The sequence below is a fragment of the Panicum virgatum genome, chromosome 6N (genome assembly GCF_016808335.1).
Source record: "Panicum virgatum strain AP13 chromosome 6N, P.virgatum_v5, whole genome shotgun sequence".
In the NCBI taxonomy this organism is placed as follows: Eukaryota; Viridiplantae; Streptophyta; class Magnoliopsida; order Poales; family Poaceae; genus Panicum; species Panicum virgatum.
The window spans coordinates 30,723,883-30,747,735 of record NC_053150.1 but is presented as its reverse complement, the minus strand read 5'-3'; the positions used below and the strand labels follow the sequence as shown (position 1 = coordinate 30,747,735).

General features: G+C 51.5%; 4 protein-coding genes across 4 annotated transcripts; 2 read left to right on the top strand and 2 right to left on the bottom strand.

Moving 5' to 3' along the window:
• Positions 1–279: 279 nt before the first annotated feature.
• Positions 280–3,823, bottom strand: LOC120678051 (cellulose synthase-like protein D3). Its single transcript, XM_039959212.1, has 2 exons — positions 862–3,823; positions 280–786 (listed from the first exon to the last, which is right to left on the bottom strand). The coding sequence occupies exons 1-2, from the start codon at positions 3,821–3,823 to the stop codon at positions 335–337; spliced, it is 3,414 nt and encodes a 1,137-aa protein (XP_039815146.1). The 3' UTR covers positions 280–334.
• Positions 3,824–7,258: 3,435 nt separating this feature from the next.
• Positions 7,259–8,335, top strand: LOC120678553 (fasciclin-like arabinogalactan protein 3). The gene has a single exon (XM_039959796.1). The coding sequence runs from the start codon at positions 7,276–7,278 to the stop codon at positions 8,194–8,196; it is 921 nt and encodes a 306-aa protein (XP_039815730.1). The 5' UTR covers positions 7,259–7,275; the 3' UTR covers positions 8,197–8,335.
• An 875-nt stretch (positions 8,336–9,210) lies between these two features.
• On the bottom strand, positions 9,211–11,745 carry LOC120678552 (probable small nuclear ribonucleoprotein F). The gene is made up of 5 exons (XM_039959795.1): positions 11,504–11,745; positions 10,190–10,277; positions 10,053–10,090; positions 9,858–9,922; positions 9,211–9,544 (listed from the first exon to the last, which is right to left on the bottom strand). The coding sequence occupies exons 1-5, from the start codon at positions 11,507–11,509 to the stop codon at positions 9,481–9,483; spliced, it is 261 nt and encodes an 86-aa protein (XP_039815729.1). The 5' UTR covers positions 11,510–11,745; the 3' UTR covers positions 9,211–9,480.
• A 6,749-nt stretch (positions 11,746–18,494) lies between these two features.
• Positions 18,495–23,725, top strand: LOC120678546 (probable 4-coumarate--CoA ligase 3). Its single transcript, XM_039959789.1, has 5 exons — positions 18,495–19,294; positions 20,291–20,843; positions 22,696–22,909; positions 23,024–23,126; positions 23,330–23,725. The coding sequence occupies exons 1-5, from the start codon at positions 18,653–18,655 to the stop codon at positions 23,444–23,446; spliced, it is 1,629 nt and encodes a 542-aa protein (XP_039815723.1). The 5' UTR covers positions 18,495–18,652; the 3' UTR covers positions 23,447–23,725.
• Positions 23,726–23,853: the final 128 nt, after the last annotated feature.

Genomic DNA, 23,853 nt, shown 5'->3' with positions numbered 1-23,853 from the left:
GGGAGTATATAAAAGTAGCCAAACAGTATAATTGAGGAAAAGGTAACAATTTTCAAGCGTATGTGAATACATCGATCATCTGCTCTTCAACTCAGTTTGAGCTGAACAGTTTTCATCTATCTACATAAATGCTGTTGATGAGACCCTATCAAAGGACAAGTACTAATTAATAATAATCAATAAACTCAACAAGTTTGTTGTTTGCCACTTCTAATTACTTCACTGATTGATCACCTATTACACACCACCACATGGTAGCATGCATGTATTTGCCTGCAAACGCATGCAGCACTTGGTAATGAAAATGGATTTCTGGCACTGTGATGACGACCGATCAGGGGAACTGGAAGCCCGCGGCGCGCCCGCCGGCAGAGGCCTCCGGCGGGCTGATGGCGACCCAGAGCAGGGAGATGGTGATGGAGATGAGGCCCGACCAGACGAAGACGATGGTGGGCGTCTTGCCGCGGCGGCCCATGAGCCCCTTGGCGAAGGGGTAGAGGTGCGCCAGCACCCAAAAGCTGAAGAAGCCGCCGCCGATGAACTTGCCCCACCTCGGGTTGTCGCTGTAGACGGTGCGCGCGAAGGCGAAGGCGATGGCGATGATGTTGATCATGCCGATGGTGATGGGCGGGATGAGCAGCGAGGACCACTTGACCACGTAGAGGTCGGCGTAGATGTCCTCGTTGTCGTCCGCCGCCGCCTTGGCCGTGAGCGTGAAGGAGATCTCGATCCCGGCCATCACCTTGAGCAGGCCCTGCACCACCGCGTACAGGTGCGCGCTGGTGCCTGCAAACAAACATGCATCGTTGTTAGTATGTTGCTGGCTGGCAGAAGAGGATTAACAACGACAATGAACGTGACCTGAGATTAGCCAGAACTGCTCGTTCCGCCACCAGTCCTCGAGCGCGATGCCGGACCACTTGACCTCGAGCACGCCGAGCGCGATGAGCGTGACGGTGATGGTGAGCAGGTAGCAGAGGAAGGCGACGTTGAGCGTCTGCACGATGAAGAAGCCCGAGAAGAGGGAGAGCGCCGGGATGAAGCAGTAGACGAGCAGGAAGATGGAGGTGAAGGGGTAGATGCCGACGTTGAGGTAGGCCACCCGCTGCAGGAACATGAGCCGCCGCGACGCCAGGAAGGCGTTGTTCCGGGAGAAGAAGATCTCCACGGAGCCGGTGGCCCAGCGCAGCACCTGGTGGAGGCGGTCCGTCAGGTTGATGGGCGCCGTGCCCAGGAACGCGTCGCGCTTGGGGATGCAGTAGACGGAGCGCCACCCGCGGTTGTGCATGCGGTAGCCGCTCACCACGTCCTCGGTGACGGAGCCGTAGATCCACCCCACCCGGTCGCCCCACTCCGTCTTGTCCTCGTACCAGCACGAGATGACGGACACGGCCTCCGCCACCGTCGGCGGGTCCAGCGGCGGCCGGGGCACGGTGAGGGCGCCGGGGGGCCGCCCGTGCCGCACGGCCGGGTGGTCCGCCAGCGGCCGCGCCTGGAACTCGGCCACCGGGATGGACGCCATGAGCGCCGACGAGTTGCCGAACCGCCGGGGCACCAGCATCGACGACAGCTCCGCGTCGAAGTCCTCGGCGGCGGCCTTGAGCGACTGCGTGTCCGTCTCCGGGTCCGCCGCCGCCTCCTCCTTCTTCTTCTTCTTCCGGAAGAGCCAGCCGGTGTACTCGGTGGCGCGCGGCGGGTCGAAGCCGTAGAGCGCGAAGCGGCGGAACATGCAGCCGGTGCCGACGTACATGGGGCCCTGGAGGCCGTCCAGGGCGCGCATGTTGCCGTCGAAGAAGACGGTGTTGTTGTTGGCGTAGCGGTCCGAGGGGTCAATGCCCTCGAAGCGCTGCGGGAACTGGATGTAGGCGATGCGCTCACCGCCGCGGTCCATGACGAAGCACATGGCCTCGCGGATGGCCTGCGCGTTGTTGATGTAGTGGTCGCAGTCGAAGTTGAGGATGAAGGGCCCGTTGGACATGACGGCGGAGCAGCGCACCAGGGCGTTCATGGCGCCGGCCTTCTTGTTGTGGTCGTAGCCGGGGCGCTTCTCGCGGGACATGTACACCAGCATCGGCAGGCGGATGTCCACGTCGCTCAAGTCGATGAGCTGCTCCTCGTCGGGCATCCCGTACAGGGGGTCCGGCGACGGCGGCTTCAGCATCACCTGCAGGATGCCGGCGTGGTTGCCCTTGGCGTGGTCGGGCGCCGCCGCCGCCCAGGTGCCCGGCCAGTGCGTGCCGTCGGCCATCCACGTCGCCTTCTTCACCTTGGGCTGCTCCGCCGGGTCGGCGCCGCTCTCGCGGAGGTGCTTGAGCATCTTCATGTCCTCGCGGGCGTTGAACGCGTCGGAGCGCCGGCGGATGGAGTCCGGGAGGCCGTTGATGCGCACCTTGAACTCGTCGAACTCCCGCTTCACCCTGCGCCGGTCCTTGACGAAGTCCGACCGCCGCTTGCCCTTGGTCGGGTCGCCCTTGAGGCCGAAGTAGCTGTCCGGCTGGCGGGGCTCGATGTCGTGCTTCTTGCAGAAGGGCACCCAGATGTTGGCGAAGCTCGCGGCCTCCGCCATGGCCTCGAAGGTGAGCAGCGCGCCGCCGTCGTCGGACACGTAGCACGCCAGCTTCTCCACCGGGTAGTCCGCCGCCAGGATGGACAGGATGGTGGTGGCCGTGGTCAGCACCGGCTCCTTCTCCGGGTCGGCCGTCGACACGAACACGTCCAGCCCCGGCAGGTCGGACCGGCCGTGCGGGTTGGACGGCGACGGCGTCTCGAACTTCTCCTTGAGCACGCTCAGGTCCGTGCTCCGGTTCACGGGGTTCACCTTGGGGAGCATGTCCAGCAGCCAGGAGAAGGCGAACCAGAGCTCGCACACGATGGACATGCCCCACAGCCACAGCGCCTCCATGTTGGGGTTCCGGATGCGCCACGTCAGGTAGAAGAGGAGCACGAACATCCGGAGCACGATGAAGATCCGGTACGGGCTGATGATGGACGTCGGCATGGGCTGCTTGCGCGTCAGCGGCTTGAAGGGCTTCTGCTCGGGGAGGTCGCCGCCGCCGCCGCCCTCGTCGTCCAGGTCGTCGTCGTACATGCCGCCCTTGGGCCAGTACGCGTTGCCGTAGCCGTAGGTCCCCGAGCTCTCGAAGAGCCACCGGTTGTGGTCGAACTCGCCGTTCTGGTTCCGCGCCAGCAGGGACTTGCTGGTGTTCATGCCGCCCGGCCCCGGCAGGTAGTGCTTGACGTCGCCGGGGTCGTCGTCCTCGGCGTACTCGCCGATCTTGTAGTGCTCCTTGCAGCCCGGGCAGAGGCAGCCGTCCTTCTGCGCGTCCAGGTAGCAGTCGCGGCAGATCCTGAAGCGGCACTCGCAGGGGTACACCTCCTCGCCGCGCTCCGTGCGCATAACCTTGCCGTCGCAGCCGGGCATGCCGCAGCGGGAGGCCTTGGAGCCGGGCATCTGTGGGTGGCTGACGTCGGACTCGATGACCTTGTCCATCAGGTGGGCGCGCGTGACGCTGTTGAAGCCGCCGGTGAAGAGCGAGCTGGAGACGTACTGCTCCTCGGCCTTCATGGCCACGGACGCCGGCTCGGCGCCGTCCATCATCGGCTGGTTGTCGGGCGTCGGCGGGATGTGCACCGTGTAGTTGGCGTAGTCCGCGCCGAGCTCGCCCTCCATGTCGATGTCCTCCCTCGACAGGCTCACGTACCGCCCGCTTGGGGTCCGCCGCGCGAACTTCACCGTGTTCCCCGGCGCCTGCGGGCCCCGAGAGCCGCCCGCCGCCGGCCCGGGGTTCCGGATCGCCGCCTTCTTCGGCGGCGGGTTCGACATCGTCTTGGATAGCTAGCTAGATCGCTCCTCCCGACAAGCTTCTTATATGAATTACGTGCCCATGGCTCTCGATCACTCGGCCGGCGCCCGCCACACGCGCCGAGCTGCGGGCGATGGTGGTTTGTAAACCAAGTATGGAGGCGAGAGGGGGGAGTATATGAGGGAGGGGATGGGTGGTGGCCTGCGCCCCGGCCGGCGTGTGCGGTGGTCGCTGCGGAGGAGATGCCTATATTAAGGAGCGGAGAACTAGCCGGGTTTAGTGGACGGCTTTTCGGTTAAGGAGATTCGCTATAGCTGCTGTATGTATGTTTGGTAAAATTTAACAAATCATGTGCAATATATTCAAACTCATACTACAAGTTTGCCCCGAGTTCAAGTTTGGTTCCTCAAGTATCAAATATGGCATCCAATGCAAGTCTTTAAAACCCGTCCTACGCTGACATGTCATTCGTGCCATGTCAGCATTTAGGTGCTCATAGATTAATTAGCATGTTGGAGTTGCCTCTTCATCTTTATTTACTAAAACTACATATATGATGGCTAACACATCACATTATTATCCATTCTATATGAAAAGGACCAGATAGATATTCATTAACCTAACTATTTGATTAATTTAACCATCACAAATGCGTTTCAGGTTGGAAAGAAAAAAGAAGATTGATTTCGCGTTCAACTTTGGTGCATTTTTGTGAATCAACATCTTGGTATATTAACTTCTTACTACATGCACATTTTGATCCCAGTATTTTTACAAAAAAAATAAAGACACAATACATCTTATTATGATTTATTAATTATTATCTTTCTCTGTTCCTTCTCAGGCAACCTTAAGAACGAAGAACATCTTGTAATCCATTGAGTTAACTTCTAGTTTTGCAAAATATAAGGAGTAAATAAGACAAGGTGGGCGGACCATGGAATTGAGAGGTGGGTATTTAAAATTTCAAAAGTTGTAAACTTTTTTCTTTGATGGCCTAAGCTTTGTAATTTGCAATGTTAATTCTTAAAATAAAGATGGAATTTATTAGTAGTCAGCTCACTTTACACTCAGACCTACTTCTGCTTACTCGCCCACACCCCGCAGGCACAGGCTACTGATGTGCCCTGCGACAATGCTGACCTAGGACCCCCACGCCTGCGATCCACCAGGCCACCGAACCCCGGCTGTCGTCCGTCCTCACGGCCGATGAGCCCCTACCCCGTCTGCCCGCCTAGCCTCATTGCGCCCTCGCCACAGGCCGCTGGAATCGCTAATAGGGGAGCTAGGGATTGGGATCGAGGGGGTGCATGGGTGCTTGGCCGATCAGGCTAGCTCATTGGCTGCCTGCCCGCGAATGGGCCTGTGGGTTGTCGGGTGGGGGTGGGGAGGGGTGAGATGTGCGCTACTGTGATTTTTTAGCATGACCAGAAAATAGGAGTTTGGAAGCCCGTTATATGTTAGGATTTTTTGTATTTTTATCATTTACATATGAGATAATATGTAAAAAATTCTAAAAATAATGGATATTAAACTAAATCAAAGTAGGCCGGCCTCTCAGGCCTACTTGCTACCTTATCCAAATGGAACTGGTTGTAGAGGTGTAAATTGGTGATCCTTAGGTGCACCTCCAATCTTCTTTAGTTTAAATATTTGTTGACCTACTTATCCAAAACAAGATCCTATTTTGGAAAAGGAAAAAGTCCATTTTTGTCCATTGGCCATGCAACTCTAAACCCGGGTATTCTTGACCATCCAAGTATCAAAACCGTTTATATATGGTCATCCAGCTATTTTGAAGGGTGGTTTCACTAACTTCTAGAACACGTGGAAGTGAGGGCCACATGTCAGCTCCTTTTCATCTCTTCTATCTCATCTGGATGGTCAAGACCGCGGCGGTCGGCTAGTTGACCGGTGTGTTCCTTCCCGTGGCGCGTCGTACGATGGCGGGGAGTTGCACCTACAGCATCTACACAGCGAAGTGAGTTTAACGGTGGGTGATGTGCGTGAGAAGCAACGGCCGAGCATGCCCGACGGCGAGGAGGGGGTTCCAGCCGCCGAGGAACTCCATGGATGAGCGCGAAAACTGGGGAACATGGTGGAACGCGGAGTGCATGAGCTTTAGGAGCTTGCTTACATTCGATTTGAGCTGTTGGACAAGGAAAATGGGAGTCGGAGGTTGGAGTGCGCCTGCAGGCGGATCTCAGGCCCGCCTGCGCCAATGGCGGACTGAGAGCTTCGATTCTCTATCGGGAATGGGTTGGAGCTCATGGGGAGCATGTTGGGCCAGGGAGGGTGGAGGAGGGTTGGGAGAGGGGATTTGAGTTTGGTGGTCCGGGTCACATCAGCTCGACTCTATTCGACTTTGCTCATGCTTGTGGTGGGAGGTAGGAAAAAAAAGAGGGGGTGAGTGGGGAGAATGGAGTGGGACACGGAGGGCATAATTCTCGTATGTCGTGCTGCAGCCTCTTTGCAGGTGAGCCACCGGCACACCCCTCTGCCCATCCGTGGCCGTGCCTCCCAGAAGAGAGAGGAGAGAAAGAGAGAAGAAACAGAGAGATGAGAGAGAATAGAGGAAAATTAAGGGCGTGTTTGGTTGCCAGCCCAAACATGCCATGCCTAACTGTGGCAGCCATAGAAAAAAAGCTGTCGTTTGGTTCTCGTCTAAGGTTAGGCTGCCACAATAATTTATCTTGTCGCTTTGCTCTTCATGTTTGTCTTCTAGTGTGCGGCAGGCTGTGGCGGATCTTTTGGCCGCCGCGGCTGTGGCGAGCGTGGGTGTGGCGTGGCCAAGTCTTGCCTCAAACCAAACATCCCCTAAGCTGTCATATGGGCTCCAACCCTTCAAAATAGTTGAATGATCAAATATAAAATAGTTTTTGATAGTTTGATGGTCAAGAATACTCGGTTTTGGAGTTGCATGACCAAAATCGAACTCAGGTGATAGTTGGATGGTTAAAATGAACTTTTTTCTTTGAAAAAATAGTATAAATATTTGACCAATTTGCAACCCTAACTGGTTGGTTAAGTGGGGGCATTTACATATTGCAGCCAATACATGCGTAACCTGATTACAAACAATATATTCAAATATCCAAACTCAGAGACTTAAGCCACAGAATGACCCTAGAATCAGCAAATGGAACTGCATCCTGTGAGTGATCTTTTTTTTTTTTTTGAACACTCCTGTGAGTGATCTTTACACAAGACATAAGCCACAGATTACTCCCTCCAGGTCGCTTTCTTTTTTTGAAGAACCCTCCAGATCGCTTTCTGATCCGTGTCCACCGCATGAACTGGTCAGACACCCAACTGTCAAGACGCCCTGCATCACTCCCTTTCCGCCACCTCAAGTCCTCAGCCCGGCTGCTACGATCACCTCACATACACACGCTATATATACATGCCCGGCCGGCGATCTCACTTCCCCACCGTAAACCTCCATTGCGCTCGCATCTGCATACCCGGCCGCATGGCGCCCAGCAAGCTGCTGCCGCTGCTCCTCGTCACGCTCGCCGTCCTCCTCCCCGCGCCGCCCAGCCTCGGCGCCGGCTTCGGGGCGGGCGCGGGCACCATCGACATCACCAAGGTCCTCGCCGGCTTCCCGGAGTTCAGCACCTTCAGCAGCATGCTCACCGAGACCAACGTCGCGCTCGCCATCAGCAGCCGCGACAAGGTAACCGTGCTCGCGCTCAACAACACCGCCGTCGCAGTGGCGTTCGGCGGCATGCTGCGCGTCCCGCGCTCCCTGCTGGCGGACCTCCTCGCGCTCCACGTCGTGCTCGACTACATCGACGAGCCCAGGCTGGGCGCGCTGCAGCACGACCGCAAGGGCGAAGGGTCCGTGGTCACCACGCTGCTGCAGGTCCTGCGCGCGCCGCCGCGTGGCGTGGGGTTCCTCCGCATCTACTCCGGGGATACCGGGCGCGCCATGCTTTCCTCCGCCGCGCCCGGGGGGCTCGGGAGGAACGCCACCGTCGAGAAGCAGATCACCGCGAAGCCGTACAGCGTGTCCGTGCTCCAGGTCAGCGGCTTCATCGTCCCGCCGGGCATCAGAGTTCCGCGGGCGTTGCCGCCGAGGGCGAGCAGGCACATGGCAGCGCCTCCGCGCAAGCCGCCTGCGTCGGCGCCAGCGCCGGCGCCCGGCCCCGCCCCGGCGCCCTTCTTGGGGTCCGGCCCGCTGGTTCCGAGCCCGATCAAGCCGGTGCCTACGCCAAACCTCGTGGATACTCCCACGCCGGTGCCGGAGGAGACGGGAGTCATTCCGATCCCTAGCGTGCACGGTGGTCTTGCGGCGAAGGTACCATCGGCCGCCGGTCGCGGTGCGGCCAGCTGGTGGAGTATCGCCGCCGTGGCCCTCGGGATGGCGACATGCCTGCATTTGCATTTGTAAGTAGTGTAGCTAGCGGCAGAGAGACGGCCGTGGGTCGTGTACTCTGGTGTGCTTGGATCAACTAGTTAGCCGATTTTATCATTTTCATTTCGTGATCTGTAGCCAGTTCTCTATAATCTGCAACATGCAATTTCATTTCATTTTCATTTGGGCAGAGCATGCAACAAAACCAAATGTTTGGCCTCGATTTATAATGCCGTGCAAACTCATATATAATTTGAGTTTGCAAGCTAGCAAACGGAAAACTCATACCATACTTTTACATTCAGCAGATCGACAGTCTGTAGTTTACAATAAACTACATGCAAATTTCAATTAATCGGATGATAGTATCGCACAAAACATCTATTGATTATTTTTCAATCCCGATACAGGGACTTTGATGGAGGGCAAACCCGGAGCGGGTAACTCTCCTATTATTAGGCGATATTGTGATTTAGTAACACAATTTCTACATATAGATATCGGGCTTTCACAAATGAATTCTGAACAATTGGCTTTACGAGGAAGATTATGGAAAACTGTAAACAAGGCAACAAATGAAATAATAGACGGGTTTTTGACTGAATTAGGGAACTATGAGGCATTGGATGCAGGGGACATAGGCTATGACACCTCTGATTGCGTGTTAAACATTGTATTGGCCCATCTCTTGGATAAATAGAGAGGGAGGGCAGAGTTTTTTTTTGGTTTTTTCATCTTTTCATCAAAGAGTTGAACAATGAAGATAGATGGCAAATGCCTCATCAATTTGATCATCGAAAACCAGCACTTCCTAGGCTAAAAACTAAGCCTTATTTCCTTCTCATGCAGCTCATACACCCATGAGCTTAGAAATTCATTTAACATTGATATACGCAAGCCAAGGCACCCGTGGAACCCGAAGAAAGATAAGCAATTCAATGCAAGAAGAAAATCAAGTATACGTTTGCTTGTTGGCTTGGCTAGGGATGATGTCGAACACATCATGCAAAGCTCATATTTATATAATTTCATGTCAGACAAATGAGCAGGTGGTCAGGAAATCTGATGCTTCTCAGATTCAGCAGAATGTCTAGTCATACTCATAACTGAAAGAAGTTTGAGCATCATGTCTAGTCATAGCTCTCAGTTCAAACTTCAAACGTTCAGAAGAATGACAGTATAGCCTAACTGAAAGCAGGACACGCTTCGTCAATCATAAAGTTCAAAGCAAGGATTCGGCAGAATAGGTTGTCCCCAGCACCCCAAACACATGTCAGAATCATATTACATCAATCAATCTAAACATGGTTCAAAGTCTTCTCACTCCGCATCCTCTATCTCAGCATCTTCTGGAACACCTCGGAGGTACAGAACATTGTTGCACCTGTTGATTGAACAAGCATCAATATGTCATACAGGGTGCTAACTGAATATGCAATGCAAAAGAGTTTTAAATCAATATCAAAAGTCAAAGGATGGGCATGAAATGCATCACAGACTCCCAGTTCTAGAACGTTGACAAACGAATGATGGTTTTTAAGGATCCCTAGCTTTCCTTGAAACATAAATTCTGCAGATCAACACTACCCTTAGGATAAGTAGTGATTACGGCAGCAGGATGACAGCATCTGGGTTACCTAGATTTATAAGGCAACATGACATGCCAGATGCTCAAAGCAAAGGATAAAAAAAGCTACCTGATCAAAATCTCTCCCAGGTTCCCAGAGAATTGCCCATCAATGTACTCCTCTGTGTTAGCAAGCTGCAGGCAGTAGAGAGACGCAGTAATTAATTTTGTATCGCACTTCATATCCAATAGATCTTTAGCTATTTAAAAAAAATCAACAGATGGTAGATCCAATAGTTAGACAGCCAAACTGTCAAATTAGTACCTGAAGATTCATGTAGGAGTCCACAGAAACAAGATAACCTGAGAACAGTATATAAAAGCTTATAAATATTGGTAAGGGCACGCACAGTATCTAGAAAATAATAAATGTAACAGTTGAAAACTGGAAAGACTCAATACCTTTGTACTCCATACCCCACTTAAGTTTGACAATTACAGGCTTCCCTGTTAGGTTGTTCAAGAAAGGTTTAGGGTTGACTGGCACAGTCTGTACAAAGCAAGAATCTGTTAGTAAGTGTACCACAATGTCATGCTTTCTTGTGGCAGGCAAATATGCATAAAAAACTCTTAATGCATTACGCGGACTTCTTTAGTTCAATAAATGATTCCATTATGTTAATGATGGCATGGTATTTTACTACAAAGCACCAGATCAGGCTGGTGCAATCAGATCACAACCAACAGGTCTGCATGATGACTCCAATGGCTCAGCCTTAATTGAGATCAGACTATCATCAACCAAAAGTTAACTATCATGGCAAAGATATACAGACAGGTCAACAATGAATCAGATGCAGTTATCTTCTTGTCTAGTAAATTATCTTTGTGTTTTTAAATTATTCTGCAACTACAAGGCTAGCTAACAGCTTACATCCTGCTTATAGCTCCTTGGAATCAATGCTTTTCACCTGATGTCAGATCACAATCAATTTCGTTAACTGAATTGCAAAGCAGTAATCATTAATCAACTGTGTATATGCACAGACAAATGCAGATGCACCTTTGGACTGACCTAGCAGAAACAATCACAAATGTGATAAAGAAACATCATTGTACTGGCAAAGGTGAAACGACTGTCCTGAACTTCTGAGAGGATAAAAGACTACGATCAGAAGACTAACAGGTGCATTGGCTACTTCGATACAACAGTATAGTGCGGAGTCAAAACACAGAAAAATCCATCGAGAAATCAACCGAGGATATTGGCTACATGGAAGTATAATACATGGAAGAGAAAAGGAACACTCCATTGAAGCGAGGGAACTTATTCTATTTCAATGAGTTCCAAACATGAGGGCATCCTTCCCAGCATTACAAGATTCAGAATTAATTTTTTCTTTGTAATCTCTTAACTTCTGATGCCAATACTCTGGCGCGGCACCAAAGTACTCTTTAGCAATTTGCCCTCATCCAAATCTAGCTGATTCCTTCAAATATCCCAAACCACAGACCTCCGCCTATCTAGCATCTATCTTGCTGGAATTCAACCTAGGTGCATCAACTCTCAACGCCCTCTCCACTTCAACTACGCGATTCCCCCAAACACGCAACACCTGGACCAACATCGGGCGGACGAACCTCAAACTAGACCGGTACAGGAATAGTCGACGCCGCCAAATCGCACGGCAACACCAATCAGAAGCACGACCAGATCTAGTATGCAAACCGCCTAGAGAGATCGAGAGAGAGGCGAGGGGATTCAGGGGAGCTTACCGCCATAGGAGCAGACGAGGTCGAGGGGAGGATGAGGGAGGCGGCGGGAGGGCGAGACGGCGGGCGGCTTGGGTGGCGAGTATTAGAGTAGCCGGCGCGGCGGGCGGACTAGGGTTGAGGGGGCAGCCGAAGCGGGGGTTTGAGGAAAGTAGGGAAGAAAATTTCTCCTCGCGGGGCCACCACCACCACCTCTCTGATGGGCTGCGCCCTGGGCCCGAGGCTGGCACTCACATCGCCCAACGTCCCACCCGTCAGCCTGCCCATAGCTGCTCCCCATGTTTCGCTGCTCATAGTGTCCGTCATAGCCCTGACCCGATAAATCCGACCCAACCCATTCGAAAAAAACCTGACCCGACCAAGTGACGGGTCGGGTACGGGCCGAAATTTTTTATCCGAAACTCAAAAAAATCAGATCCAACCCGAAAATTACACACAAAATTACGGGCCAACCCAACCGACCCGACCCAACCATGTCATGGGCCGGGTATGGGCAAATATTTTTTGACCCGAAACCCGAAGTGACCCGACCCGACCCGATAGATGATCAGGTCTGGTCTGTCGTCGGTTGCCGGGAATGGAGGCGGAAAAGATCGAGAATGATGAAGGCAGAGCATGCCGGGTTGCCAGCGGGTACCGCTCCGCCAACAAGTCCACCATCAGGGGCGGACCCAGGTCCGACCCATGACTAGGACCAAATTCAGCGATGTATCTGGCCCTCTAGTTACTATACCTTTTCAGTGAATTGGACCTCTAAATTTTAGACAAAAATTAAAAAGTAGCAGTGGAGATTATTGGGCCGCGACTAGAGCCATGGCCCAGGTGGCCCTAGTGGCAGACCCGCCACTGTCCACGATTCTGCTCCCGCACTGCAGTCGCTCGTCCCACTCCGGGTTCTGTCCCATTCGCTAGAGAGAAATAAAGGGTGAGCTGGAGGAAAAAGTTAAGGATGGAGAATGAAAGAGAATGGAAGAATGCTTATGAAAGAAGGAACGGAGGACACAGGGTTGTGTATGTGGACAAACGTGTGTAGAGTGTTGGAAATTATCAGGTATAAATACTACGGATACCTAAAGGCAAGGGATTAACCGGCAAACCACTCGGCTAGGCCGAACGGCAGGCGTGGCAAAACTGCCCGGACCGACCTACATGGGAGGATCCTGCCTCGCCCGACCTAACGGGATGGGTCCCTCCTCGCCAGGCAACTGCCCGGGAGAGGAAGACGCTCCTGACCAAGGGAAAGGCCCACCATGACCCGTGTTGTGTGGAGAGTGACAGTTATGTGGGTGGGCAGGCGACCAGATGTGCGCTGACATAGCGAACAGTGGAGCACCCCATCCCGCCATGGCCTACAGCAATATAGGTCGTAGGGTAGGGTGTGCCACGCCTTAATGAAGGGGTCACCACGTCCTTCGCTCTGCAAATCGTACGACAGGGCAGACCCGGCAGCGCAGGAGGAGGGCGGCGACGACGGGTCCAAGCGGGCTAACGACGACTGAAGCAGCAGAGGATGCAGGACTCTCCCCCCCCCCTCTCTTTCTCTCTCTATTGTACACCTTTCTCTCCTATGTCGTATAAAAAGGAGGGAACGGGCTTTGCACAGGAGGGTGATCCCTAGATAACCACACGAACACATTCTCGTAGCTAGAGGAGGCATGCAGGGGCTCCGGGTAGATCTGGACGGCAACTACCTCAACCAGAGGAGGATATAATTCATACACACACATACATCAGAGACTTAGGACGCTCGTCCCTCTCTCTCCCGTTTGAAACCCCCTACTGCAAATAAATGTAAGAAACACGAGCAGCACGAACTGGACATAAGGTATTATGCTCCAGAGTGGCCCGAACCAATATAAATCCTTGTGTCTTGCTGCACAACCATCCGCTCCTAAATGTGTAATCCACAAGAATCACTAGCTGGTAGTAATAAAACACCAACATAAATTGACCGTGCAAATAAAAACTTCGGATCAACTGTAGAATTAGCATTGGGTCCTCCAATGAATCTATATAACCTATATAGATAGCACCCACTATTTCTCTCTTCATACAAGGTGTCCACATCATTCCCCACTAAGTGTCACTAGCAATCCTTTCATGTAGCCTATTCATGTTTCTATATTAGTTAAAAAAAAATGTCCATGTCATCTCTATTATGTACATGCAATACTTTTAATCTTTATTCTATTAATATAAGTCACATATATACGGCTAGCGGTAAAAACCACCCCGCCTGCATTACTATTTGTAACTAACAGAGTTAAGAATAGGGGCAAATGGAGTATTCAATTTCAAAAGTAGCGGTAAAATCACAAAGCAAACGACAATAAGGATAAAATCACAATTATAGTTCAAAGTGAGGGTAAGGATACAATAACCTCTTTTCTTTTTAGTTAGGACTAGTCTAGATTCAAATCGCTCCGCCGCTGGCTGACTCACACGCACCTGCCCCACATTGTGGCATCGCGTACGCTCACCAAGTCACCAGTCACCATCGAACCAGAACCACAACAAGGGAGAAAGCAACAACGTTCGCCAAAAGAAAGTAGGCTTGGCGGGTGAAAACACGTTGTAATGGCTGTATCATAATTCATAAAGACAGTAATACTGTAGTTGCAATATTGACATAACATTCTTTTGACAATATTGTCGGGGAAGGGATGGATCACAGCCACATTTTCACGATCACTTTCGTCTAACGCAAGCTGTTGAGCGGTTGTCTTTTGCGCAGGTCGCGCTAGGAAGAGAGAGACAACTTTCTTCTTGAGAAGAAGAAAAGGAAACATCATCAGCAAGAGGGCGACAGGGAGATTAAAAAAAATACACTCAGGAATCCGGTCTCGTATAATACAATCGTTAGTCAAGGTCAGTTGGCATAATGGCATGGAAAACAACTAAGCAAGTTTTGCTTTACATACAGACATATATAGGTATATATAGTTCAAACACAACATTACACGTACTCAGTGTCGATGGTTTCAGAGGAAGGATGGAGTTGCCGGATGGTGAACAAACAACTGACCTGACGGCGCGGCGTGTCAGCACAGCACAGCAGGCAACGTTACCACTAGCCATGATGCTCGAGTTTGATGGAGGCCAATGCAATAATTGTGGCTAATCCGTTTTAGTACAATATATAACTATGGTAGAGCATCTGTCTCAGCGTGTTAGCAGCGTGAGTACAGACGCAGAAATGAATAGCTAGGGACTGCTCGTCAGGGACGGGTAAAAAACCTGCTTCATCGTTAGACTATTATTTGTGATTTTGGTGATTATATGAAAACAGAATTAATAGGACTAATAAAGTTTGCCAGAGCATATTTGTAGGATTTCTAGATCCCATGGAAAACCATATCCAAGGTGTTTAATGACAAAGCTACCGTTACAACATTTAGCAGGCGATAGCTGGCATTTAGCGGGTTATAACCGGCTTTAGCGGAGTAAATGTCATAGCGGCTACCTTTCCTAGCAGCTATAGCCGGCTACAGCAATAAGTATAGTCAGCTATTTAGAACCAATAGCGGCAGCTATAACCGGCTATTTAGAACCTTAGCGCCTCCTTCGAATGCATGGTTAGGGAAAGCAAGCTGGCGACAGCGGCTATATGTGCCGGGTGCTACACGTTCACACCGCACATACCTGCTGCATGTGACCTCTGAATCTCATCGTCGCATGCCGCGCACCACACTGTCAGTCACACATGCATACAATCTAAAAAAGACATAATAATCAAGGAAAAAGTCTGAATTACACTCTCAAACTTTTACAAAAGTTCGATTTTCAACCTTCAACTACAAAACTGGATAGCATAGACTATCCAACTGTTGACCTTGAAGTCTAAGAGAAGACTTTTTCTTTCTATTAAAAGATCACAAATCAGCAACCGGGCAAATGTGACCCTTGGGGTGGATTCCAAAGCGGTTTTGTATTTTTTAAAAAAAGTTAAAAAATCTAATTAGATCTAAGAAATCAAATCTAATTCATTTTAAATTAAAAAATATGAAACTAGTACCAAAATTTTTCTAAAAATGTAACCTATCTATTATTGCTCTATTTGAAGCTTAGTTATTCAAAATAATGGGCATGACTACAAGCAATGAAATATTATGGAAATAAAAAATTTGATCTGAATAACTGGAAAGTATCATACCAACACATAGGTTATATTTTTAAAAACTTTTGATATCCCTTTCATATTTTTGATCTAAAATGAATTATGTATGAATATTTTAGTTTAAATTTGAATATTTTTAATTATCACAAAAATGAAAAACCACCTTCGAAACCATCTAACAGACCAAATTTGTCCGGAATCAATAATTGGGTGGCTTTTGCTATCAGGTATTGTAGCTGAATATTGAAAATCAGATTTTTGTGATATTTTTTTAGAGAAAAGGGTGATCCCGCTTTATTTCAGAGAAACAAAGCTCAGGTTACAGTACAATAAACGATACAACATAGTTCAAGTGCTATCCAAAAGAGCTACGGAAACAGAGTTCTGACGGTCTACAGACAAAGGTTGAGATCATGGCAAGTTAATGGCTCGGCGGGGAACTTCAACGTCCAGCACCGATGAATGTGTCTCACTCCAGTCCTCCCAACCAGGTGATGCTGCCGAATCTGATTGTTGAGCCGTCTGGGAGCATGAGGTTGTTGCACTCCGACCATCCCTAGCGATGTGTAGTGGTTGGTGTAGGCTTGTTGTAAGTTCTTCCATCACATGATCGAAATCCTGCAAGTTTGCAGTCTTGCACACCAGTCGCCATTTCTTCAGAGTTCTGATTATTTTCAGCCATAAGTCCTTCTCGCTTTTCCATACTTTCCCCTGAAAACACAGATCATTCTTTTTATTGCTATAGAATGTACCCTTCTATCCAAATCCAATTTGCATCGATACAATAAATCCAAATTCCAGATTCCAGCAGTAGATGAATAATTGCAAATTTTTGTGTGTACGAGATTAAAATAACTTCAAAATAACTGACATAATTTTTTATTTTTCCTGATCACAAAAATACATGAAAAAGAAAGGAGGTAGATTTTTTTTTGATTTATGGTTAAAGAAGAAAAACAAGAAACATGGGTTCTGTTGAATTTTAAGTATTCAGTTTCACCAATAAGATACGGAGACTTGCTTCACATTTGGAATTACACAAAAAAAAAAATTTCACCGGAAAATGGTCTACGAAGACTTTTGGGAAAATGTCAACGTTTGCTGGCTTATTTGGAAAAGAAAAATAGAGTATGTTATAAGAAATTAATCAGTCAATTGGATATTCGGGAGAAGTAATTTAATCGTTCAAATTTTTTTATTTTATTAGTAGTCTTATAGTAGTCTTAGATTTTACATTTTGATGAGCCTCGTTTTGAGGAATTCATGGAATAATCCATTTCCATGGGGAAAAAAATAAGAACATGGATATTAGTCTACCGCTTACAAAAAAAAAGATCTCATGATAGTCAATACGGGCCCTCAACCCCCATCAATGCATCGTGTTACTCTCGATGCCCTCAACACCCATCAGCCGCGGCCGTATGCAGGCCGCCTCGGTGGGCCGTGGCTGCCGATTCGTGCCGCTAACGTACCAAGAAAATTACGCGGACACGGAGGACCGCCCGCGGGCCCACCCAACAACCCACCGTGCGTCGCCATGCTCTTTGGACTTTGAGGCACGCACCGAGCTTTGTTGGACTTGGACGGCCGGATTGGACCTGGACCAGCTTTCCACTAAACACCAACGCAATCCGCCACACACATCTTTCCGGTTTCCCCATCTGGCTACCGCACTCGGTGCCGGGGAAGGCCCACACGGCAGGGGAACAGGCTCGCTCAGCGATCGCTTCTCCTGCTCACGCTGCCTCTGCCTGCCTTGTTGCGTCAGCGTGGCGTATGGAGCTGAGTCTTCGTCCAACCCACCCCACCCAGCCGACCGACCAGACGGCTGTGCCGGTCCGAGTGGTAGGTGAGCGCACTGGGCCGTGCACCCCGGCGCCGGAGCGCTGCACTCCATCCATAGCAGGGTGGCGAAATGACAGGACTGCCCCGTCGCCGGAGGGGCTCCACCCCTATTGCAAAGCACCGATAATCAAGTGCTGAGACTTCCTCAGGCCTGTCAGCTCGCGACGGAAACGGAACGGGTCTCTCATGCCACGCCAAAACGAGTAACATTCCACGGCATTTTGTTCGCCCTTGAATTGCAGGGGTTGCACCCTTCTGGCATGGCATGGTTTGCTTTGACGAGTGGAACCCATCCACGGCAGGACGCGTTCTCATGGTTCCATTGCAAGATTTTCCAATTCCGTGCTTCCACCCCCCATTCGCCGGTGAGGAATGAGGTGGGTGGCAGTTGATGGGCTGATCCCGTTTCTTAAACCAAAGGACAATAATGAGTTAATGACAAGGACGGTGGGGTTACTTCTTACTAGGATTCGTCTCGCGAGAATTCAGCGCACTTTTGTGGTAGACCAGACCCTGCATGCCAACAGTGTCACCGCATGAATACCGCACTGGACGGTGGTTGGTGCCCCAAGAGGAAAACATGCGCCGCAGAGAGGCAGACCCGGATCGACACAACGGGAAAACGTTGCCGCAGTTTCCTACCAAGAAAACTCGAGCACGTCCAAGGGACCTCGAAAAAGTGGAAAAGACGATCGTCACCACCAACCCCAGGCGCAGACAGCAATGAGAACACCAGGACCTGGGGTCGGTCGCAGGGATGATTCCGTAAAAGGCGCCACCTCACCGGCGCTGGCGCTGCTAATGGGGTTGGTAAACGACGTCGACGTGGCGGCCCCGTCCCAGTCAACGACCCACAGCTCCTCCGCCGCTCTCTCTGTCTCACCAACCCCGTAGCGCAGGCCGTAGCTCTCCTACCTCACCTCACCCCACCGCTATCCCACTTCCACCTGGGCCCCACCACTCATCCCCACGGGGACCCACTCAACAACTCCCCAACTCCCCTGCTCGTATATAACCCCTCACCTGCCGGTCCTCCGCCCTTCAGGAGACGGCCGGCGAGCTAGCACCACCGCCACCAGCAATACAATCATCTCCTTCCCGCCGTTAGTTGAACCAATCGCCTACTGCACAGGGTCACCAACCCGATTGACAGGCCAGTTCATCCGAGAGCGAGCTTGGTCGCCGGGGAGATGGGTTCCGTGGACGAGTCGGCGGCGGCGGAGGTGGTGTTCCGGTCGAAGCTGCCGGACATCGAGATCAACAACAGCCAGCCGCTGCACGCGTACTGCTTCGGCAAGATGCCCGAGGTGGCGGGGCGGCCCTGCCTGATCGACGGGCAGACCGGCGCGTCCTACACCTACGCGGAGGTGGAGTCGCTGTCGCGGCGCGCCGCGGCGGGGCTCCGGCGGATGGGCGTGGGCAAGGGCGACGTGGTGATGAGCCTGCTCCGCAACTGCCCCGAGTTCGCCTTCGCGTTCCTGGGCGCGGCGCGGCTGGGCGCCGCCACCACCACGGCGAACCCGTTCTACACGCCGCACGAGATCCACCGGCAGGCGGAGGCGGCCGGCGCCAAGCTCATCGTCACCGAGGCCTGCGCCGTGGACAAGGTGCGGGAGTTCGCGGCCGCGCGGGGCATCCCCGTGGTCACCGTGGACGGACGCTTCGACGGGTGTGCCGAGTTCGTCGAGGTCATCGCGGCGGAGGAGCTGGAGGCCGACGCCGACATCCACCCCGACGACGTCGTCGCGCTGCCCTACTCCTCCGGAACCACCGGCCTCCCGAAGGGCGTCATGCTCACACACCGCAGCCTCATCACCAGTGTCGCGCAGCAGGTGCCATTCGATTAATCCTCTCTCTCTCTCTCTCTCTCTCTCTCTCGTCGCCTGTCGGTGGCCCGGCAGAGCTTGGCTTGCTCGCCGAGGACAGGGTGACATGACATCCGCGTCGGCCAGCTGGACCCACCTGTCAGCACGGCCGAGGAAGGAACATTCGTTCGTTCCCGCTTCGCCAGGCCCCGACAAGCTAAGCTTGTCATAAATAATGCCATGGATCCATTCGGCATTCTACGCCCGGCGCTTCGTCAAATTGTTGGCTTGCGCGCCAGCACGCACAGGGTTTTTTTATCCCGACCGGTTATCCCAAACCGCCGGCCACCGGTTCCGGTTTACCGGACCGGTTGGACCGGTAACCGGTGAAAACCGGTTGAATTCAAATCCAAATTCAAATAAATTCAAAAACTCCCGTGCAACCGGTTCCGACCGGTTTACCGGCCGGTTTGACCGGTTTACCGGCCGGTTTTACCGGTTTACCGGTCGGTTTGACCGGTTTGAATTCGAATCCAAATTCAAAAGCTCCCGTGCAACCGGTTTACCGGCCGGTTTTACCGGTTTGCCTGGTGGGCCTTAATGGGCCGGCCCATTTTTTTCTTTTTCTTTTTTGATTTAACTTCAACTCCCCGCAAACTATACTAAATGAACGAATTTTTGAGAAAATTTGACACCATTAGATTCGTTGCACCTTGAAGTATTTTTAGGAATTTTTTGAGATTTTTTCCATTTTTTGGAATTCAAATTTAAAATTTAAATTTGGGCCGGTTTGAAACCGGCCGGAACCGGAACCGGTCCGGGCCGGTTAGACCGGTAACCGCGGTACCGGACCGGTTCCGGCCGGTTTTTTTAACCCTGCCCACATCACGCCCCCAGGCCTCCACTCCACCGAACAACCAGTCAACCAAACCATAATTTTTCTTTGAAGAAATTAATGATGCGATTGCTTCTGAATTGCTAACTGATCGATCTCTCCCCTATTTTTTTATGTGAAAACAAAAGGTTGACGGCGAGAACCCGAACCTGAACTTCCGCACGGACGACGTGGTGCTGTGCCTGCTGCCGCTGTTCCACATCTACTCGCTCAACTCGGTGCTCCTGGCGGGGCTCCGCGCCGGCTGCGCCATCGTGATCATGCGCAAGTTCGACCTGGGCGCGCTCGTGGACCTGGTGCGCGCGCACGGCATCACCATCGCGCCCTTCGTGCCGCCCATCGTGGTGGAGATCGCCAAGAGCCCCCGGGTCACCGCCGCCGACCTCGCCTCCATCCGCATGGTCATGTCTGGCGCCGCGCCCATGGGCAAGGACCTCCAGGACGCCTTCATGGCCAAGATCCCCAACGCCGTGCTCGGCCAGGGCTACGGGATGACGGAGGCCGGGCCCGTGCTGGCCATGTGCCTGGCCTTCGCCAAGGAGCCGTTCCAGGTCAAGTCCGGGTCGTGCGGCACCGTGGTGCGCAACGCCGAGCTCAAGATCGTCGACCCCGACACCGGCGCCGCCCTGGGCCGGAACCAGCCCGGCGAGATCTGCATCCGCGGCGAGCAGATCATGAAAGGTACTTGCACGTGCACATTTGGACTAGTACTTGGATACATGCATATGCTTGGAACGAAGCCTCACTTAGCTTCATGCCGTTGTTACCGTACGTTTAGCTGCCACACCACGCCATAAAACGCTGACCTGGCACTTGCATTGGCACTGTCATTTGGGCCCACGTGCTGCTGGTGCCGACAGCGCGTGTGGGCCCGGCTGTGTTGCCAAACTAGTGGAGCACGTACGAGTTGTCCTTTGCTTGGGGGAGAAAGCTTGGTGATGATGTGGACAAACCTCCTACAATGCTGGTGGTACTTAGGTTGTAACTAACCACGTTTGGTCTTTGCGATTTAGGCCACGCGACGATCACCTAAAAATAAACTATTGCTGTCTGAATTGTGGGTGAGCACTAGGATGATGATTAGGGGGTAGGGGCCACCAAAAATTCTTGGTGACCAGTTCCATGTGCATTTGCCATTAGAAGTTCAAGCCTTATAATTTGACCCCACGAACCGTCGTCTTGAGGTTTAGGAGGAATCTTACTTTCTTACTTAAAGAAAGGTTTAGGAGAGATCCAAATCACCTTTTACCTACGGTAGTTTTCATTTGAATGACTATTGTTTTATTGACGTTTTCTGGGAACGACATCAATAGAGTTCGATATTATGATTGATATCCGGTGAGTCACAGGGGTGAAAATTCGGCCGCCGAACAAAGCAGAAAAGTCGCGGCGTGCAAGGTCGTGTTCACGCTAGCTGGCTAGTTGGAGACCTTTTGTCCAAGTTCCCAAGCCCAACGATTGGTTTGGACAAAGAATTCCCGTCTCCACCGCACGTCTCGCGCGCCGCACGCATCTGCGGGCACCCACAATTTGCGATGATGGCTGGCGAGTAGCCGGCAAGTGGCCTGCTGGAACAAGTCATCATCGCCATGACAAGATTGCGGAATCCAAGTCCCAAATGGGTCATCTTCTTCTTGTCTTTGCGAAAGGCATGTGATGACCATCACATGATGGATGAACAAGGTGCTCGATCTCCTTGGTAGGGTTCCCTTGATTTTTTTTTCCTTCAAATTTTGGGACGTGCCAATGTGCCATTGATGAGTAGTAGTAGTTGGGAAGCCAAATTTTGGCGCGAGAGAGATGGCCAGGGATGGTGGTGGTGTGGACCAAGCCCAAGTTCGTTAGGTGTGGCCTGACCGACCGTGACCTTGGAAGCCAGCCAATGTCCGGTGCCGCCGGCCTAGCTCCGCGCGGGCATGCTGCGCCGTCGACCTCGACGCCCATGCTCGCAACTCGTCGATACGCGTCGCCATTGCCCGGCCACGAAACCGCACGGGTCCGTCGATGGCTGTGGATTGAGGATCCAGCAGTCGGTCGAGGATAGATGCAGAGTAGCCAGCTCAGCTTTTGTGCAGAGATTTCTTTCCCTTTTCTTTTCCCTGAAACTTTTCTGCTGAGCTTTCGAACGACAGTCGGTTAGGTGCTCGCGCGGTGTACCTAATAGCAACTGTTGAACACATGCACTAGGCATGATTGTTGATTAGTTGGTGCTTGGCGTTCGAGCGTGAGGACGGCATGCGGCGCTCCAACCTGAAAAATGTTTGGTGATCCATCGCGCGGTTCAGAGAAGGAAAGCTCCGGTTGGGTGAGCAGGCGCATCATGGTTGACTTGTCAAAGCCAGCAGCCAGCCTTTCTCTCTCTGAACAGTCTGCCTGACCAAACGTTTCGGCGACATCTTGCTTTCTCTCTACCTCTGAATTGCCTGGCAGTTTCTGCCATTGCTGAATCTGTTGTGTTGCTCAGAGCTCCAATGATAAAGGTTCTTTCAAAGTAACTGACCAAACCTTTGATGCACTGTCGTCAATCATTCAGGTTACCTGAACGACCCCGAGTCCACGAAGAACACCATCGACAAGGACGGCTGGCTGCACACCGGGGACATCGGCTACGTTGACGACGACGACGAGATCTTCATCGTCGACAGGCTCAAGGAGATCATCAAGTACAAGGGGTTCCAGGTACCGCCTGCGGAGCTTGAGGCCCTCCTCATCACGCACCCGGAGATCAAGGACGCCGCCGTCGTATCGTAAGTCGTTGTTGATCGATATGATGACAAGTCCAGATGGAGCCAAACCACCACTATGCGCTGCTGCCAATTTCTTGGATTGAATTCTGACATCTCTCTGGTCTCTTCTTTCAGAATGAAGGATGATCTCACCGGTGAAATCCCGGTCGCCTTCATCGTGCGGACAGAAGGGTCTCAACTCACCGAGGATGAGATCAAGCAATTTGTTGCCAAGGAGGTAAAAGCAATACCATGTTTCTTATGTTTTTTCCCTGTTACACAAAACTAGAATTCATCTGCATTTGTTCAGGAACAGTTAGTACTCGTTTTTGTTTCAAAAAAAGTGACAGTACTAAAACCCGAACACGGTCGCACAAGCTCTTACAAATAATTAAAGAACTCCAGCTCATGACTGAAATCTCACACCATGCTGCCCTGCAGGTGGTTTTCTACAAGAAGATCCACAAGGTCTTTTTCACCGACTCCATCCCCAAGAACCCTTCAGGCAAGATCCTAAGGAAGGACTTGAGAGCCAGGCTCGCCGCAGGCGTCCACTGAGGCCATATACAGCAGCGTTTCAGTCGACCACATTGTTGAGAAAAGGCCATGCAATAGATGGTACCATTGTTCATGAAATGGCAGCAGGAGAAGCACCTAATCTTGTGTAAACGTATATATGTTGCCGAAAGAGGTTTTGGTTTGTTTGTTGGTTGGCCTTGTGTGGTGTGATGTTTATAAATGATATATATAGATGTATCTAGCTATATTATTTTTTACCAAAAAAACAAGGCTGATTACGGCAATTGGAATGATTAAAAGTCACCCCGTTTACCCTCACCTCTGCACTTCACGTGAAAAAGAGGACACTTTAAGTCTACGCTTTGGCAAAAAAAAGTTCTCCAATTTTCTAAAAATCACGGAAAGACCTAGCTCGTCCCGATGGTACAGTACCCACATTCATATAT